This window comes from Cucumis melo, chromosome 1 (assembly GCF_025177605.1).
Source record: "Cucumis melo cultivar AY chromosome 1, USDA_Cmelo_AY_1.0, whole genome shotgun sequence".
Lineage (NCBI taxonomy): Eukaryota > Viridiplantae > Streptophyta > Magnoliopsida > Cucurbitales > Cucurbitaceae > Cucumis > Cucumis melo.
Genome location: NC_066857.1, coordinates 33,770,727 through 33,791,531, shown reverse-complemented (window position 1 = coordinate 33,791,531; position 20,805 = coordinate 33,770,727). Strand labels below are relative to the sequence as shown.

Here is a 20,805-nt window from a genome sequence, read left to right as displayed (position 1 = left end):
CCAAATCTTGAACACAATAATCTGTTTTACTGAAGAATCTCATTTACTTTACAAAAATATGCCGAGTCCAGCTGATTTATTGATATGTGTTCATACATAATCTGCAACCTGAAGAACAGTTGATGGTATCACAGAAAATTATTTACATCACAATAAATGAGATTGCAGTTACTGAACTCTTCAATCTGTTGTTACAAATGAGAGGTTTTACAGGAAAGCAATTACACTCATTGACATCCACTGTTATCCAACCATTTTTGCAAGCTACAAAGAGCCTGTGCTGAGAGGCTGCAGTATCGTAACTTCCGCTGCTGTGGTAGTGGAGAATTGCCGGGATGGAAACTGGAGAAGCAAACAACAACAACAGTTAGGTTATCGAACGAGTCTAATCGCAATGCCTGCAGGACAAGGTCTCTTGCACAGCGCTCAGGGTCGTCGTGGCGTTGAAGTCCCTGTCGAACTACATTGACTGCTTGCTGGCTTGACATCACGTCCCATATCCCGTCACAGGCTATGATCAAGAACTCATCCTCTTCTGTAAGAACCATCTGTCTGCATTCTGGTTCTGCAATGAGAGGAGAAGGTGTACCATCTGGGAGCTTCATGTCCCAATCCCCCAAGGCCCTAGAAACCGATAAAACGCCATTGAGATAGCCACCATCAACATAGCCACCCAACTCTTCTACTCGTTGCTTCTCCAGAGAATAAATCGGCCGGTGGTCTTGGGACATATCTACTGCCTCTCCATTCCGGCTGAGAACTGCTCGGCAGTCTCCAGCATTTGCCACCATTAAAAGCCTGAAGAAGAGAAACACACAATCAGCCATATGACAATTGACAATGCAGCATCATTGGACTATACAGCGAAATCAAATTGATGGGTTAATGGAGAAACCAATTACAGCAGACGACAAACAGAGATTGATAGATCATTACATTAGAGAGGGAAAACATACCTTCCAAGAACAAGAGCTGTCAGGGCCGTCGTCCCGGACGAGCTACTGACACTGGAATCATCAGCAAGAGCTCGATCAGCAAGAAGAAATGCTTTTCGGAGGCAAGTTTCAATCTCCTCCGGCAAGATCTCATCCATATCTGGAATTTGAGGGAAACTAACATCCTCGAAAAAGAGTCTAAGAACATTCTTTCTGATATAAGCTGCAGCTTCAGGACCTCCATGTCCATCGAATACCTGATGATCAACAGATTCAACACATCAAACTCCCACCTCAGATCACAACAACAAACAATCATCCATACTATACAAAGACGACAACCCAAAAACAAAGGACTCGAAAACTCACCCCATAGAAAGCACTTGGCTTGGGAAACTTGAAGAACGATCCTAAGTGTGAAGATAAATCATCTATCCTTATATGTTCATCTTCCATGTATCTCCTAGGTCCAATATCAGCAAAACTCCCCGACCGGAGGCTCGGAAATTCCCTTCCGTTGGCCGTATCGACCTCGGAGTCTGGAATTTTCTTCATGGGTTTATCCTGAAGAAAGAAATATCATAAAACTAAAAATCATCGTTCCAAGAGACTAAACCCCAAAATTCCCCAAAATCGAACCCGATCACCACTACAGAAACAAGTTCATAACGATCACTGTTTCTTCAGGCTGAATTTCAGAAGAACAAAAACCCATAAGAAGGAGAAGAAGAACATACCGATTGAGAACTGGAACAAACCGACTCGAAAGCACGAACACGATCAAGAGTCGGATCAATCGAAATCCCACCATCGATGGACTCAATTTCATCAACAAGACAAGTCTCTTTACCAAAATACGGGACCTCCAAAACCGGGAGGCTCTTCGAACAAACAACAACCTCAGCTTCAGCCACCATTTTTACATTTACCAAAGAATCAGATTCTTCAACAGAGAGATCGAACTCGTTATAACCAACCACAAGATGGGCAACTTGGAATTGGAATTTATCTTTTTTTTTTTTTCTTTGTTCAGGAAATTTTAGAACATTGATCAAGTAATTTTTTGATAAAGTCGGCGATGAAGAAGAATATATAGAGTAGAGGAGAGGAGCCGCCGCGGGTGCGAGTAAATTCGTGGAAGAAGACGGAGCACGTAACGCCGTTATCGGGACTTGTCCGGGAAGACACGTTAACGTTTACACGTCGACGCGTGGCATATTATTTTTTATTTCTATTTCTATTTTCCTTTTTAGCAATTGGTTGGAATTACTCAAATAGCCTTCCTTTGAATTGCGTTGACTTCATTTAAGTCCATTTTTAGAAAAACAATTTATGGGGTTGGAGTGACGAAGGATAATGGGTGTGGTAGCTATAGAATTTTCTAGCGACTTAATGGAAACTTCTCTTATTTTCTTTTTTCAACCCTTCAACGTGGAAATTAAGCTTTTTTATAATACTTTTTTTAAAGAGAAAAAAAAAATTGATAAAGAGTTTGTTGGTTATTTGTTCGAACAATTAAATTATTGAGAAGTGAGGGTATGATTTAAGTAATGGTGTGATTAATATTGTATTATATTTTGAGAAATATAGGGGTTTTAGATGTCAAAGAGTATTTCACAAGTTAGGGAAATTGGGATTGTGTTAGAGAAAATAAAAGATAAATTAAATATAAAAAAAAATGAGGAAGTAAGAGATTGAAAATTAATTTTAAGTTTTAATTTTTTGTTTAAAAGAGCCTTAAAGCTTCTAATTTTAATTTTATATTAATGTATTTGTTGTTTTTTTTTAGAAAAAATTGAATAAGTCAAAAAAAATTATTAAACACAACATTGACATTTTGTAATATATCTTATTTAATAATCATTTAGTTTTTAATATATGATAAGAAAGTATACCAAAAAAAAAACAAAATTAGGAAAAGATAATGTTTATAAACTTCATTCTCAAAATCCAAAAGAAAAGATTATAATTATTATCAAATTAAACCTCAAAACCCACATTCTTTATTATAAGCTAAAATAAAATTGAAAATGAATGTAATAAAGAAGCATAATTAATTTAAATTAAAAGACAAATTGGAACAAAAATTTATGGATATAAGAGTATTAAAAAAACATGAAGATGATGAGGTCTTTTTTGAAGAGAAAAGTGATTTAGATTAAGATTACGTAAGCAATTATTTTTAAGAAGTGTGTGGAATTACGTGTCATAGTTGGCCGACGATTTCTTACGCGTCGCCAATAAAAATTGTGGGACACTGATACGTGTCATCAAGAGACTGGCTGCTTTTTTATTTAGCACTTAAATGGTAAGAAATTATTTTTAATTTGAGAAAATTATTTTAAATACCAAATATTATATTTAGTTACATTTTCTATATATTTTTGTTATATATTTAAAAATAGTTCTTAATGTAATTTCTACGAGAATAAATCATATTTATTTCGTTAGGAAGTTCATGGAATCTTTTAACAATAACTTTTATAAATTTACCTTTTTGTTAAACATGCACCTCTAAAATATATATATATAGATATATATATATATATATATTTATGGTTTCTTCGAGGGTCTTTTAAAAATATAAGAAAGCAGCAAAATATTTGAACAATTTCGAAAATAGAAAAAGTTATTAGGTTTATAATGGAAAATCTTAAAAATACCCCATCAACGACGTTAACAAGACACGTAATGTATTTGGTATTGTTCAGTACACTATCATTTATATTTAGATTTGAGCAATCGTTTATTATTTTTTTTGTACGATCATCTAAACGATTTTTTTAGATTCTGTGGTACACAATCAGATTTCACTATTTTTTTTTTTTTTGTAGACGATTGTTTAGATTTAGAACGGCGGTTTTTTCAAAATCTTTTATATATTTACTACAAGATCTTAGACAACCAAATAACAGTTTGAAAAAAAAATGAAAAAAATAGATCTTTTATATTTGTTACACAATAACCAAAAGAATGGTATGTGTAGTAAATATTTTGACAGTTTGTTATATTTATGAAAAATTTTCTTTTCTTTTAATACAATGAATTAATATAGATTATATGAAAATTTAAACTTCAGACTTCATGAGAAAAAAATTGTATTAGTAATTACAGTTGAGTTACATTGACGAACATGATAAGATTATGAAAAGTTATGAAATCATATTAAAAGGTAACTAGGTCATATTATTTGTTAATATACATCGACTAATAAGTTATACAAATTAATTAGGTTCATCCAAACTCAAAGAAACACATGTACGGGTCAAACTCGAGTTAGGGTGAGACAAAAAGTTGTCAGACTTGACTTGAGTAGATTATAGTTGAGAGTCTTAAGGATCCATTAAAGTGTCATAAGATAAAAGATCTAACGCAACCAATATGAAGTCATTTGACTCTTCGTGGTTTTTCTAGTTTAATTAAGTGAGGCTAAAGGTGTTACCTTAAGAACTGTTTATCACTCAAATAAGCACGGAGCTCAATGAAATTGTGTCACTTAAATCTACTCATTAGTATGATAGATGACGACGACAACTCATTGTTATACATTTTGCATGTTTATGTGTTCTTGCAACATAAATCTATCATACACACAATTGCACAATCGTATCACAACTTATACTCAACAGAAAATACTTCAAGAACCCTCGAAAAATTATTACTTAAAATTGTGATCGATCACTATCCTAATTAACATTAAACTATACCAAAATGTGATTAGTTTCCATTACCCTAACCACTAGCATCCTTCAATTATTATTATTATTTTTTTAAAATCATTTGGTTTAAACCTCAAAATTAGAGTTATAAATTAATATATTAAAAAAATTACCATCTAAGAAAATAATAAATAAATAAATAAAGGTTATAGGATTAAAAAAAATGAGGTGTTAAGCAATAAGAGTAAAAAATTTGAAAAATAGTCCTTTTGGAAAATGGGTTTCCTTATAAAAACGACAAGTAGCTGAGCTGATAGGTTTGGTTTTGAGTGCTCTAATTCGACAACCCACTAATTATATAAATTAACATTCTTCTAATATCATTTAATCATTTACTTTCCCTTCTATTTATTTATTTATTTTTATCCTAATGAAATCAATTCATATTTATGTATATATATCATTTCATAATTATATTCAAATGGAATTAACTAATATCATATATGTTTATCCTAAATGATGATATCAATTTGCACAATTTCCACTCCCTTTTACATTTTTACTTTTTCACTTTTCCACTTTTTATCTTTTAATCCAACCCCATATCCAAATATTAGTGACATGAAGAAAAAAAACTAGACCTATTTTAATTAGTTAAGATATTAATATTTCTTTTATTTTAAAATATTACACGCTCACGTTATTTTTACTTAATAGTCTAATTATAATAAAATATATCAAATATTGTATCGATTGTTTAAAGAGTCATACGGCAAATTCGAGACCTTCCAATAAATCTTCATCTTAGCTTAAATTGTCTACACATATATAATAAATGTAACATAAACAATATCGCAACATGTAAGGTCTGTTTGAATTAATTTAAAAAAAAAAGTATATTTTTCAAAAAAACTCAAATTAAAAAATTTATTTTGAGTAGCTTTTCAAATATTTTAATTTCTTTTTTAAAATAAATTATTTTTAAATTAAACATTTTTGAAAATTTGTATTTGCATCAAACACGTGGCATATTTGAGTTGTTAGTTCTCCACTTTGAGACATGAATATTTATTATTTTTAGAAAGAAGAAGTGACATAATAGTAAGGAGATAAGAATCTTTGAGAAGCTTATAATATATTCTTACTTTAACACGTTGGAATTATAAATATCAACTCCTTTTCTCTTTCTACATTATCAACCCCTTTTTTTTTACTTAAAAATTATTAAATACTAAAAATCTTTTTTCTCACAATTTTAGTACTTATGTAATTTGAATTTTAAAAGATAATAATGCTATATCTATCACTAATGTTTATATAATACTTTTACTATTGAAAATCCATAACTTTTAAAAAAAATTAGGCAACAATTTTTTTATTGAAAAAATATCTTAGGCGAAGAAACATCTTTATGAAAGTAACAATTTAAATCTTAAATTCTAGTTTATCACGATTTAGTCTACGTAGTACTATTTTCAATTTTTATAATAATTTAGTTCATGAGATTTAGTATAATAAATTATTTTTTAAAAATTTATAACAATTTAGTCCATAACTTTAAAATATCCTCAAAATTAGGTATTCGATATTTTATTATTAAATGATGTAGATTTTGTGCTTTATAAAAATAGTGAATCTCTAATATAAATAGTTTATCCGTTCATTTATACAATAAATGTCATTAAATACTAATTCTTATAATATGGACTAAATTATAACAAATTTAAAATGCAAAGACTAAATTGATACATTGTAAAATTAATAGACTAAAATATTATAAAAAATAGAGAAACTAAATCGTTACAAAACCAAAATTTAAAGACTAAAATATTATGTTTTACAAAAATTTAGAGAATAAAAGTGGTCGTTAACTAATTATTATTACTATTATTTTTCTCTTCTACTACTTATTGAAAACTTAATTATAATCAATATAATATATAACTTTTATAGTGTTGATATCTATGGTAGGTAAAGTTTTTCCAAATTAGAACTAAAGTATTAAAAAAACATAGAAAAACAATAAAGAAAACCAAGAACTCAAATCCCAAGTGGATCAAAACAAAACCAAAAACCAAGAATAAAAAAAGCCACCTAAACAAAAAAAAAAACAAAGTTTTTTGGTAGCTATATAAAACAATATTGTCATTAATGGATAATCTCAACATATATATTTCTTTTTCATTTACATAAAATTAAAGTAAAATTAAAATAAACCAATAGTACATAAATTTCCCATTAATTAACATTTAGTCATGTGATTATTATTGATAAATATATTTTGACTTTATTTGGTGGACATTATATATTATTTTTTTTTTATAATAAAAAAGAATGAATCATTATTGTAATTAATTTTGTTAATAATAGAGAAGTTGCAAATTAATAAAATAAAGGATAATAAGAACAAAACATAGTATTGAGCATTTGAGTATTAATGCAATAATTGGTGAAAAAGGTGAATGAAAAAAGAAAGAGACACGTCTTACAAAGTGATTTGTTGGGGTTGGTGATAGCAATTTGTTGATGGTTGAGTGTTGGGAAAATGATTCTCTCCAACCACATAGTTTTCTTTAACAAAATTAATTAATGAAATATTCACACATCTTTTCTAATTTCTACGCAATGAATTATTTGAAAATTTTGAAGGAATATGAAGAATATTTCAATTGAAATATAATCTATAAATTAGACTTCGAATATATATACATACATACATATATATATATATATATATATAGTATTAGAGATTTATTGACTAAATTAAATAGCTTTAAAACTTAAATAATAAAGAAGAGAGTACAACAATGGATTTGTATTATATAATCGAGTGTTTTAATGGTACGTAACTAAAAGTATTTTTGTTGAAAGTACTTCCAGAAAAATACTTCAAAAAAAGAATATATATATATATATATATATATATATATATATATATGCTAATATATTATCAATTTATATCTAAATTTTCGAATATGAGTAATTATATAATTCTTGAACAATCCATGAGTTTATCAAAATTTCCATTTCTTTAAATTCGTTTGATAAATATTGACTTATAATTTTAATTAAATTCCTAATGTGTGTATGGTTTGATGTTTCAAGCGTGTATAATTTAAAAAATGAGTCATTTAGAGAAAAAGTTGAAATATTTTACGACAAAATAAAAATAACCTTTTTTTTAAAAAAAAAAACTCATTTTTAAATCCAAACAAGTTCTAATTAGATTGCTTTTAAAAATTTCTCTTTGTCAAATAACAAAATAGACAATTAAAATTGATATCTTCAATAATTTTCAAATGAAATCTTCACTAAACGTTTAAATTGAGAAAGCTATGAATCTCATACCATACCATGTTTATACACCATTGTTATAAGAGTAATTAGAGGGTTTAAAGGTATATATTTTTCCATATATATTTTTAAGAGAGTAATCAAAACAATTTTAAATAAATCAATCCATATTAATTAGTAAAGTATTTAGGATTGAAAATGGATTTTCACTAAAAGCACTTATTTTGAAAGCATTATTGCCAAACAAACCTAAAATTCAAGACAACTAAATAAATAATAATAATAAAAAAAAGATAATTACTTGAAATAGAGAATATTCTTAATTATAAGAAAAGGGTTTTTAACATTTTACGTGAAAAGATTAAAATGGTTGACCATCAAGAATCCAATTCTTTGATCTTTTTTTTGGAACTTTTGTATGTGTTTAGGGTTGGCATTTTCCACGTTTAATATTACCTTTTCTATATAGTTTTTATAAATATATCACTTGTTTTCTTTAAATCAAAATTTTCACCACTCTTTTTTTTTTTTTTTTGTTATTTATGTTTTACCAATGTTTTAAAAATTCAAAGTTCAAATTTGAATATTTAAAATAATAGTGTTTTTGAAAAACTTGATTTTGATTTTAGTTTTGGCTAATAATTAAATTTTTATACTTAAAAAAAAATATGTAAATTATGATAAGAAAATGAGAAAGAAGAAAATAGATTTAATTTTAAATATCAAAATAAAATAAAAAACTTTTTTTATTTTTTTTTGAAATCGACTAAAAATTCAAATGTGTCTATATAGAAAATATAAAAGGCATGAGTACAAAATTATATTGCAGAAAACAAATACAATTTTAAAAGGGACATAGTAGCATAAATATAGTAATCGATGCATGACACAATACAAACAAAATTAGACTCAACTCTAAAGGTCTAATATTATTAGATCATATTGTTAATAAGAGTTTATCGGTGATAACGCTAACTAATAGGAGTTTTTGCAATATTCGCAATTCTTTAAAATTGTTGGTATAAACTTATTTATTAACCTAAAATACTAATTATAATTATCAGATTAAAAAACTCATAACAAAATAAAATAAATCAATTAGCAAACGAGTGAACTCACGTAACATAAAAAAGTTATCGTAGATGACAAAAATTCTAAAAATATTTATAAATATAACAAACTTTTAGAATCTATAAATGATAGAAACCGACTTAGATAGATTTCTATCATATGTTGTGAATATTTTAGTTTATTTTACTTGCAACCGATAGCATAACCCTATCAGATAGCCTAAGTGGTGATAATTAATGTTTGGCCTTTACCTTTTCCACTTTGGGCCTACAAAATTTGGGCCAAAAATGGGACTCTTTAGGCCCAGCACCCTGTTAAGTAATCAGACCGCAAATCTAGGCCCAAAATATCAACTTTATGTAATACGTAACCACAACATATAGTTGTAAATTTAGCACAATTAAATTAAAGTATCATTTCTCAAATAATAAAATCATAAAAATTTAAAAATTGAAATAGCTAGATTTAACCACATTGTTAATAAGAGCATGTGTAGATTCATCGTATCTTAAGATGGGAAATTGAGATGCAGGATAACGAAGATATCGTAGGTCAAATCCTAAAAGGTCTTGTTAATTAGAAGCTTGAACTTAGAATTGATTAAATAATTAAAACTTGCAATTAATCATTTGCATAACTCGTCAATTAAGGCATCAACAAACCTTTCATGGTTGAAAGTTCAAATTCATCATAACTAGTAATACAATTTTTAGTTTCTATAAATACATATGTTAACTTATGTGCATATAACTCGACTAGTTTAGATATACACCATCAAAGATTAAAAGTTTCTTCTAGTAAAGCAAAGATGACAGAATATGGAGGATCGAATCTTTAAAACGTTGTGACAATTAAAATGGTAAGTCCATTCATTTTTACAAGAGTTCAAAAGGTAAATATATACTCGTAACTTACATATGGTTGAACTAAAATAAAAATTTCTATATACATGTTTGGTTACATTATTTCTAGAAAAATAAAACAAAATCTTAGTTTCCAAACTTGAACGCAGTTACTATCTATATAGTTCGAAAACTTTCAAACTCTTAAAATATGCACTTATAATTTGTAATATTGTGCTACTATTTAGATTTTGTTGTTAAGAACAATTTTTTTTTTTTAATGAACATTGACAAAAACATAAAATGCTAGAAAAATGAAGAAATGGGAACAACGAAAATTTTGTGAAGTCCAAGTGTGTTGCGAAGCCATTCGTGTAAGGACTCAAATGAAGCATAAAATAGTTAACATTTCTTTTAGTAGCGTGATGATCCACAAGCTTATTGCACCAAATAGGGGTAGAGTCAACATCTCTAAGGAAAATTTCTCTTATATACTAAATGTAATGTGAAAAAGTGAAATAATTTCCCTGTTACTTTAGTTAACAACTAGAGGAATAGCTAAAGGAGCAAAAAGATAAATAACGTAGAGAAATACAAAAAGCTTTGTTAACTGAGTCTGGTGAAACCACCTACGTTTGGAGAGCTTTTCTAGCTCAGATACGTAGATTTTATTAAAATTCAAATGAGTATAATACTTTAACAATCTAAAAGACACTCCCCTAGATCTAGTGCTCTTTTTAGTTATAAACAGAAACTAAAAATAATCAGGTTCCCTGAATTGTATTTAAATACAATATAGATGGTTAGCTCCCCCAATAGAAAAGTCCTTTAAATCTCTTATCCCGGATACATATTGAGTTGTCTATAAAGATATCAAACAATCTTCGTATAATATCTAAAAAGGTAATAACTTACTTTTTCAAAGATTCTTCACGAATTGTAGCTTGGAGAACGTATTCGAAGAATACAAAGAATGACAAATACCGTCTCCTTTTATAACAAGGAGAAAGATTTGAAAGTTGTTCCTGAAGATGCACATAACAATTTTTCTTTTTTTTTTTTTATAGCCAACATGAGCTTAGCTCAATTGGCACCTATATGTATCTGTGACAAAAGGTCCCGGGTTCAAATTCCAAAAAATATTTAGAAAAGATACTAAAGATAAGGATGATCTTTTATCTTTCTTTAAATAAAAATCTTAACAATAATGCGACCAAAGTCCCACGATAAATGGAATGATCTTAGGTACATAAGTGACAATATCATACATATTGCGGAGATATTTGAAAGTTTGTTGTCTTAGCACTACACATTATATAATTTTCTATACACTGCTTAGAAATTTTCCCACAACTCCACTCCTATCACATCGCACACCAACTTAGTCGGAATTCATTTCACATATATATCACATCAACATTTCGTCAACAATATCAACCAACTTGGATCCACAAAGCACGGGTCAATCTAATCGATATCTTTTGTAACATGACTAATATTTTAACTACTTTCAAAGTATATATGGAGGAATAAACAAACAGAAAGTAGTTTCACATCACTAAAATAATTAAAATGGGCAGAATCAAAATTCCAAGTTGAAGGAAAAAAAAGATGAAGGCGTGGGATTGAGAAACTAAGGTATGTATATATATTAGGGTTATAGGGCTCCAATTTTAAGATTACATGCCCACCACTTTCAAACATGGAGAGATGAGTATACTAGTGTGCCCTAGCTATGGCGTGGGATTCTTTTTCTTCACCATTTCAACACCAACAAGATTTCCAAACAAGAAACAAAAACAAAATTACAAAAGGGGGGTTTTTAATTTTGTATAAAACTTTGATATATATGTATCCTTAAGTCAAAATTGGCAATTCTTTTAGGGTTTTTGATGGATTGTTATAGGTAGAGCCAAAAGAATAATAATAATAATAACAATAATTCTCATATTGCTTCTCAACACAAAACAAAAACAAAACTAATTAAAACCATTGGCAATTTGGCATTGCCTACTTCAAAATTTGTCTCTCTTTTGCCAAATTAATTAACACACTTTCCCACCTTTTTGATCTCTTCCTCAAAGACCCCACTTTTTCATTCTTTAAAATATCCCACTTTTTATTCTTTTGGGAATCTTCTTTTAGACACTCCTAATATTCTTTTTTTTTTTTTTTTTGCCAAATTCCATGTATAATATATTATATATTATATAAGGGAATCATGTAATGATAATTATATTAAATGTGATATTCAAAATTAAACCCTAGATTGATATAATAATAGGGTTTGGGGAATGATTTGCAAGGATTGTAACTTTATGAGTAGATTATGTGTCGTATGTGCATTATAAAAGACGTCATGTCGTGAACTAATTAGTTATGATAAGATGAGCTTAGTTCTATTATTTTGATCAATTAAATAAATTTTTTAAGTATTTTATTCTCTAAAACTGTGTGTGTCTTTTGTGAAAAGAATAAGAACTACTGCATGAAATATTACAATCTTGAAGGCTTACACAAAAAAGAAGAAATATTTTCACTTATATTTTAAAATACAATCTTGAAGGCTTACCCTACTTGAAATATTACAGAATTATTACATGTAAGAGTGCAAAAACAATCCAACATATAAAAGGGAGACAAATTGAATAAAACTTTGAGGCTCTTTTTAAAAGTTGAAATAGCTTTTTGTGTTATTGTGTGTTAGAGCCATGTGAGGTAGTGTGTAGTTAACATAATTTAGACTCTTTCTTTTTCTTTGCCCTTTTTTGAGAGTGAGTGAGTGAATAAGTTTACAATTGGAGAGAGATGCAAAGAAAGCCAACCACTAAACCTCCACTGCCCTTGGTCATGTTGCACAGACCATGTTTCCACAAACTCAAAATTCTAAATAATAAATATATAATGGTAGGGTTGTTTTTTTTTCTTTCTTTCTTTTTTACAACAAATAACAAAAAGAAAAAAGAACGAGAAAATTCATTTTTGACTTTAAACTTATGACGTTGTCGTATTTGTATGTGTTAACGACGACTCTATTGACTTTAAATTTGGTATCTCAAACTCAACTTAACTCAATAGAAGGTGTTGTAATAATCGATTAGTGAATTAATAAATTTTAAAAGGTTTTGCAACTCACGGGTCAAGGAAAAATCAGCCAGTGAGATTTGGGATGATATTCAGAGTCTTCACGGATCTTTGGTCTACTAGATCTAAACACTTGGCAAACTACAATGCTAGTTCTATTGCTTTAAATATTCATGCATTTATGTAGCTCTTGGGTTCCTTTGTACTATCGGACTTATCTCTAGTCTGTTTTTGTATTATTCCTGCTTCCTATACTCTATTTGATATATCTAATGAAGCGAGGATGATGAGGGAGTTAAAGGGGTGTCCACCTAGTAGAGATATCCGGGTGCACTGTTGATCCAATTCGTATCTTTTTTTAAAAAAAAAATGGTTTTGCAACTCTTACCTTTCTATTTTTTTAAAAAATTGTGTGTTACACATTTAGTGAACTAATATAAACATATGTGGAACCATAAAATTTGAGTTTTTTTTTTTTTTCTGAAATTCATGGATTTTGGTTAAGTGATGGTAATTTAATTTGTGCATAGGTCAAATTTGCTTTGTGCAAAATATATTTAAAATTTTATGCATTTATTTCACAAGATTTCTACACTATTTTGTACTAAAATTAGTAAATTAAAGAGCCATAATAATTGAATTGAGAGTACAAATTTCAATGATACCTGAGGATCCTTTGGATTTACAAGAGAATTTTTTTTCTATATACATAATTTAAAAATAGTTTAAAGCATATTTTGAGTTACTTCAATTTTTTTAAAAAAATAATTTATTTATAAAATTAAACTCTTGAAAAGTTAAGCCAAACCTACCTTAAATAATTTAAGTCGGAAGTTTAGAATTATCGATACAACTTGACGTATATTTACGCGATGAAAGTTGGTTATTTTTTCATTAAGAAAATAAGAAAAAAAGTAGTAGTTGTTTGGATGAATTCCTTGATTAAACAATTAAAAAAAATGGTCATATGGGGTTTCATTTCTTTTGCTTTTAAAAGCAGGCCTTTCAGTCACTATCCCACTTGTAGTTGTCTAATTAATATTACCATTATATATATATATATATACACACACACACATACATATTCTGCTATCTAATTTACAAGTATCAAAAAACTGCTCTTTTCTTTATTTTTATTTTGCACCAATTAATATAACCTTAAATTTCTCACTTTTTTAACCCTAAAGCTGATAGAAAAAAGTGTTTTTGTTTACTTCAAAAACAGCTTTATTGATTCGAACTATCCAATAAAAACCACAAAACAATCAGCATTTTTATAAGTGTGTATAGCATTCAGAATTTGAACTGATAAAGCACTTCAAGGCGCATCTTCCTGATCTTAATTTCTCTTTTTCCTTTAGTTGCTTAAACAAATATCAGTGTCTCCATTTCCCCCAATGCCCTTTCTCATATTTATGGCCTTTAAGCATTCTAAAGGGATATAAATGTCTGGGTTGAACTAAAACTAAGTCGATAGGACGAGTTCAAATATAACATGCATTCTCCTTTTTTCTTGTTATTATTAGCAGCTTCAACATATTTCCTATTATGTTATTTGATTCGGATAGATTTTATTTTTGTTTAGAGCGAGTTTGATTGCGTGTTTTGGTTTGTGTTGCGTTAAAAAATAAAAGAGTTAGAGTTTTTTTTATACCTTACCTGCAATGTGAATTAAGTTTTTTCACTCTTCCCCTATAGTTTTGTATTTTTGACATTTCTTCCGGTGATCTAGTTAATTTGATTGCTTTCTTTTTCCTATTAAAATGATGGTTTGTACATTTCATTTGGGTAAGAAAAAAATTACATTATGTTAAATTACACAAACACACTCATTGCAAGTGCACTACCAATTCTTTTATCTTGAAAGTTGTGAAACGTAACATGTTACAATAATAATCATCTTATAATTGACAATGATTTTGGCTTTTTTGAACACTAATTACCTCATATATAGGCAGACCCTTAAATAAATAAAAAGTATATAATATATCTTACAAAGTAAGGAATAATAATAATATATGAAAAAAATAATTAATTGAAACTTAGCTTTAGGGTTTGTTTTTTTAGAATATATAGAAAATTTTGTCAGATTATTGAAACTAGATTTGGGACCAAACTGAGGCATGGTTATGGGAAGAACATGGGAGGCTTATCTCCAATAATAATCCTTTTCAGCCTTTTTTTTCTTTCTCAAACAATCAATTACATTCTCCATTTTCTCTCTTAAAGGTCAATGCCTACATGAATTTGGTCGGTTCCACTCCTAAATAATCAATCCCCAAAAGTAATTCTTTTGTATATCCAAACCCTTTTTTATTCTTTTACCTTCAATTCCTACTTTCACTTCAAGTTTTGTTTTGTTTTTCTTTTTCTCTGGTTATATAAACGAAGATTCAACCTTTCTTGTTTTGTGTTCATTCCATGTTAAAATAGCGCTCTTGGGGTTTGAGAAGAATCAAAAGAAATGTCTAGTTTTGTACTGTTGTCTTTTGCAATTTGGTTATCTTTTGTTTCTTGTCTTCTTTCTTCTTCTCAAGCTAGATGGCATCATCACACTAAGCAAAAACACTCTCATCACCATAGACATGGCTACATTTCGCACCCGCCTTCTCTTTCTCCTTCTCCTTCGGATTCGCCAGACGATGGAGATTACATCAACGATACGAATATTTTCGACGTGAGAGCTTTTGGTGCTATTGGGGATGGCATTGTAGACGATACGGAGGCATTCAAGATGGCTTGGGACACGGCATGTCAGAGTGAGGATGACTCTGCAGTCATGCTCGTTCCCTATGGCTTCTCGTTTATGATTCAATCAACAATCTTCACTGGCCCTTGCCATGGTTACCTCATGTTACGAGTTGATGGCACATTGATGCCACCGGATGGCCCCGATGCTTGGCCGAAGAATTCTAGTCGTCGCCAATGGTTGGTCTTTTATAGGATTGATGGAATGTCCTTAGAAGGAGGAGGTGTGATTGATGGGAGAGGTCAAAAGTGGTGGGATCTTCCTTGCAAACCACACAAGGTATGTTCATAATCTTTTCCATAAATTTCATTACTAGTATATCCTAATGCGAGATATGTTGTAAAACGTAGGGACCAAATGGAACTACATTACCAGGACCGTGTGACAGCCCAATTGTAAGTTCACATATATACATACACTCTAAATTTTATTGTACTTTTTTCTGCTACTAAGAGATATGAAAAAATTACTTAACATCACATTCTATTGATTTTAGGCAATAAGGTTCTTCATGAGCTCCAATTTGACTGTCCACGGACTTAAAATCACAAATAGCCCTCAATTCCACTTCAGATTTGACGGTTGCAAGACTGTTCATATCGACTCCATTCACATAAAATCTCCTGGTCTTAGTCCCAATACAGACGGAATCCATATCGAGAACACAAATGGCGTCGAGATATATAATTCAGTCATTAACAACGGTTAGTAAGTTGAACAAAAATAACAATTAGCCTGACAATCACTTTGTTAAAGGAAATGAATTTCAAATCATGCCTATTTACCATTATGTGTGCAGGGGATGATTGTGTATCAATTGGATCTGGTTCATATGACTTAGATATCAGAAACATTACTTGTGGACCAAGTCATGGAATCAGGTATTGTGTTAAATATATATCAGCTCAATTAGTTAAGACATTAGTAATTAGTTCTTATACATTTTTCCTTCCTCTTTCTGACCCAGTATCGGAAGTCTCGGCGTTCGCAACTCGAGAGCTTGCGTCACTAACATCACAGTTAGGGACTCGGTAATCAAAGACTCAGACAATGGAGTTAGGATCAAGACATGGCAAGGTGGATATGGAGCAGTAAGAGGAATAACGTTTAGCAACATTCACATGGACAATGTTAGGAATCCCATCATCATAGATCAATTCTATTGCTTAACAAAGGATTGCACCAATCAAACCTCAGCTGTTTCAGTATCAGATATTCAATACACAAACATCAAAGGAACATACGACATTCGGAGCCCGCCTATGCACTTCGCTTGCAGCGACTCGGTCCCTTGTACCAATCTAACGTTGTCGGAGATCGAGCTACTTCCCGCTCAAGGAGATATAGTGTTGGACCCTTTTTGTTGGAATGCTTATGGAGATCTTCAAACCCTTACCATTCCCCCTGTCTCATGCTTGCAAGAGGGACTTCCTTCTTCTATCAACTTTAACAATGACAATGAGTACTGTTGATCATTTTCCTAAATTATACACATAGTTTATAACAAACATATGTGATCATATAATATAATATATATATATATATATGTATATAATATAAAATAATATCATAGATGTTCTTAAAATGTGCTTCATCAAACTTTTATGTCATGTCACACAGAATACATATTATACCACTCCTGTCAATTGTAAGAACATAAAAATCAAAGAAATTAAAAGATCTTGACATTAGTATATATCAAGATATCCAAAAAGAGAAAAAGACTATCATTTTATCTTCAAACTTGAAAGATGTATGTTTGGCTTTTTGGGTCTCTATCCCTTTGTGGCTCTACAAAGTGATTGATTGTGTGCAAAAAACTATTGCATTCACCCATCAATATGTTTTTTAACATAATTTTTCTTTATCTTTTTTAATTTTTGGAAATTGGCATGCATTCATGATGGTGTTACTACTTTTACCAAAACAATGATCTTAACTTTTTGTTGAGTGGTTTGAGTCAATATATCTATAATTTCCATTTATTTGTATTCTATTTTTACTTATTGTTTTAAGTTTGTGTGTGTGTCAATAGGCTATTGGCTGTTGGGAGTTTTGAGAAAATGGCTTTTCTTCTTTCTTCTCCTCTACAAAAGTCTGTTGATCAAATAAAATTTGAGATTGATTGGAATAGTACAGAAGAATTTTAGTCTTTGGAATGACCTAAAAATATCTCATATTGCAAGATTTTTAGTTAAAGAAACCTTGAAATTTTTTTTTAGTCTTTATGAATTTTTCTGAAAATAATTTTTTTTATTAGAGTGTTATCAGTAAAATGAATCAAAATATTTATATTATATAATAAAATATTGGTGATAGATATTGTAGAAATTGATATGCTATATTATTATCGATCATTGGTAGATAAATGTCATTTTTGTTATATTCTATAAATATTTTAACAATATGTTCACTCAAAATAATTTCTCAATTTAGTATGTAAATTTTAGTGTGTGAAGATTTATTTTTTGTATTTTCAACTTTTGGACAATTTAGTCTTTTTTTTCAAAATCATGTAACAATAATATTAATCTCTTGATGTGTATATAAAAAAAAAAGTTTAGTCTTCGTACTACCAATTTGAGCATATGTAGTAGATAAAAGCATCGGTTAAGTATCTTATGCCTCAAAAAACTCTGTGCGAGTTAAAGGTAATCTCAATGCAACTCTAATATCCACTTATAGATATATCATGTAGAGAGGTTAAAAAGTCTACTTTAATACTCAAAATCACTATTTATATATATATATATACATACCAGATCTTCATTTTATTGATTATGTTTCTTCTCAAATTACAAATTCACGATTATTGTTACGTGAAGTCCACCGTTTGTTCCTTATCCAAATTATTTTGATATCAACTTAGTCTATTATTTAAATTTGTAACAATTTAGTCATTAAACTATAATTATAAATAACAATATAAGTCCTTATAGTTTAAACACTTATAGTGATGTTGGTTTCAAACAAGTTAACATGATTTTATTTATTGACGATATGAAAATTAATGTCATTAGAGAGACCAACAAAACGTAGGAACGACTTAATTAACATAGTTTAACCACAAATACTAAATATCTCTGCATAGAAAAGTTGGAAACTAAATTATATATCGATCACAAGAATCAAACTTCAAATTAAGAAATGTTTGTGTAAACTCAACCACCATTGAGTGTGTACAAAATATTAAAAGTATATTTTATTATACATACATATATAATGGAATAAAAGGAAGTGTGTTGGGATTTGAGTGGGGAAGGTCGAATTTGTCTGTCATATAGGGCTAAGTGGAGGGTCAACCCTTTTGGTGTTGGTTGAAGCATGCGCGCGACCATCAACAAAACCCCAACTCTTCTTTTCAAACCCCCTCACCTCCTCATCAAAGTTTCACACGTAGGTACTGCCACCACATATATTCTTAAAAAACTAAACCTAATTCTCAACCACCCATCTCTCCCACTCCATATTTACTGAGATAAAAGGATATGTAGTTGACAGAATCATATGAATATGTTGATTTGGTTGGATTCTCTCTTCTCATTTTGTCCCAACTGATCTGTAATAGGGTTTCTTATAAGCATGATGCATGTATAGTTTGATATTTTATTCTTAAAGATGTGGAGGGATGCAGTTGGACTTCGGATTTTTCGAGATGGGTTTTGGATGTCATTCTTGGTGACTTGGTGGTTCCTTTTTTCTTGCTCTTATAGGTGGGCTTAACTGAATTTCTAAAAGAAGAAAAATTTAAACTCTATTAGAGTTAATGAAGGATCAAATCTTTAGTCTCTATAGAAGTCAAATTAATATTACCGTTGAGTTAAACATATTTTAGTGTGTCGTCGGATCCTAAAACATTGTTTGACCTTAATTTTAGTTTATATGTATTATATATAGATATTAATTGTTTGATGAGTATGGGTACTAAGTTGATGAAAGTTAAGATTTTTTATACAATAAATATGTGCTTATAATTAATGTGTAGGAGTTATTTAGCTTAAGTTGTTTGCATGTTTTTCTTTGAAAAAAATAATTTTGACTGTAAACTTATCAAAGTCAAGTTGTCCCAATAAATACACAAAAGTTAAGTTTATTTTCGACTTTCTATACTTATTTACTTTCTCACTTAAATATTTAAGAGACATGCAACACATCAGTCGTTATATCTTACGAATTCTTCTCTTGTATGTATACAAAATTCTCTCTTATTAAAGTCAATAAGTAACGTGTTTAAAAATTTTTTGAACAATCTTACAATAAATACAATTTTGGATTTATAAATCTTTTGAGTTGGCTCAAGTTTATCTCATGCATCAGGAAAATTCTTACACAAGGGTGACTTTGGGGCTTTTCACTTTGATATATTTTTTGGGCCTTCTTCTGGGCCAATCTTGTGCTTTAGTTTCTGAATGTTGGATCTCTCTCATGGGCCTCTTTAATAACTTTTTCATTACCTTTCTTCGATCCATAAAGCCCAATGCTACAAAATTTTAAAAAATAAATGTTTTTTTTTATAGCAGCAAGTGTAGCAAATATATTCAAAATAATTAAGTATATAACAACGTTTTTTTAAAATTACAAATATATCAAAATCTGTCAAAATCTATCAATATAAGAGTCTATCACTGATAGACAATGTAACAAATGTTGGTCTATCACTGATAAACTATAAGAGTCTGTCAATAAGTCTATCACCGATAGACTTTGCTATATTTGTAATTTTTTTAAAATATTGCTACATACTTAATAATTATTCTAAAAATTGCTACCTATTATAATTATTTTTTTTCCTTTTCTAAATATTGAATTACATTAAAAAGTTTTAAATATTTGTTTAAACAATAAACATAATTTAAAAAGAGAAAAGTCAAGCAACTTATTTAAAATGGAAAGGTAAATAATGATTTCTTTTATGTAGAAAGAATAGTTTCTAAATTACTTTTCAAATTTATTACATTGAAAATGATATTTTGGGTTCTAACGTAATTTTCATTCATGTTTTCTGTTTGAAAAAAAAAATAAAAACCACAGTAGCAAAAGATATGTCTTTCTAACCACTCTTGGAAATTAATTTTAAATTTTTTTTTAAGAAAATAATTCATAAATTTTATTTTTACAAAAAAAAAAAAAAAGAAAAAATCAATCATTATTCCTCCTAAAACCTTGACTAT

The 20,805-nt window shown here is 29.0% G+C and overlaps 2 protein-coding genes across 2 annotated transcripts; one reads left to right on the top strand and one right to left on the bottom strand.

Annotated features, from left to right (window-relative positions):
* Window positions 1–7: 7 nt before the first annotated feature.
* LOC103499991 (probable protein phosphatase 2C 49) lies at window positions 8–2,344 on the bottom strand. Its single transcript, XM_008463173.3, has 4 exons — window positions 1,673–2,344; window positions 1,305–1,499; window positions 957–1,192; window positions 8–798 (listed from the first exon to the last, which is right to left on the bottom strand). Exons 1-4 carry the CDS (start codon window positions 1,850–1,852, stop codon window positions 228–230), a joined length of 1,182 nt encoding a protein of 393 aa, XP_008461395.1. The 5' UTR covers window positions 1,853–2,344; the 3' UTR covers window positions 8–227.
* Window positions 2,345–14,997: 12,653 nt separating this feature from the next.
* Window positions 14,998–17,168, top strand: LOC103499990 (polygalacturonase At1g48100-like). Its single transcript, XM_008463172.3, has 5 exons — window positions 14,998–15,913; window positions 15,985–16,029; window positions 16,131–16,338; window positions 16,434–16,515; window positions 16,602–17,168. Exons 1-5 carry the CDS (start codon window positions 15,350–15,352, stop codon window positions 17,104–17,106), a joined length of 1,404 nt encoding a protein of 467 aa, XP_008461394.1. The 5' UTR covers window positions 14,998–15,349; the 3' UTR covers window positions 17,107–17,168.
* Window positions 17,169–20,805: the final 3,637 nt, after the last annotated feature.

Excerpts from the sequence above, each read along its gene's own strand:
- LOC103499991 (XM_008463173.3), bottom strand. The coding sequence starts at position 1,852 with ATGGTGGCTGAAGCTGAGGTTGTTGTTTGTTCGAAGAGCCTCCCGGTT. Across the intron at positions 1,500-1,672 it reads TTTGTTCCAGTTCTCAATCG|GATAAACCCATGAAGAAAAT; the intron begins GTATGTTCTTCT and ends TTCTTTCTTCAG. Across the intron at positions 799-956 it reads ACAGCTCTTGTTCTTGGAAG|GCTTTTAATGGTGGCAAATG; the intron begins GTATGTTTTCCC and ends TCTCTTCTTCAG.
- LOC103499990 (XM_008463172.3), top strand. The coding sequence starts at position 15,350 with ATGTCTAGTTTTGTACTGTTGTCTTTTGCAATTTGGTTATCTTTTGTT. Across the intron at positions 15,914-15,984 it reads TTCCTTGCAAACCACACAAG|GGACCAAATGGAACTACATT; the intron begins GTATGTTCATAA and ends TGTAAAACGTAG. Across the intron at positions 16,339-16,433 it reads TAATTCAGTCATTAACAACG|GGGATGATTGTGTATCAATT; the intron begins GTTAGTAAGTTG and ends TTATGTGTGCAG.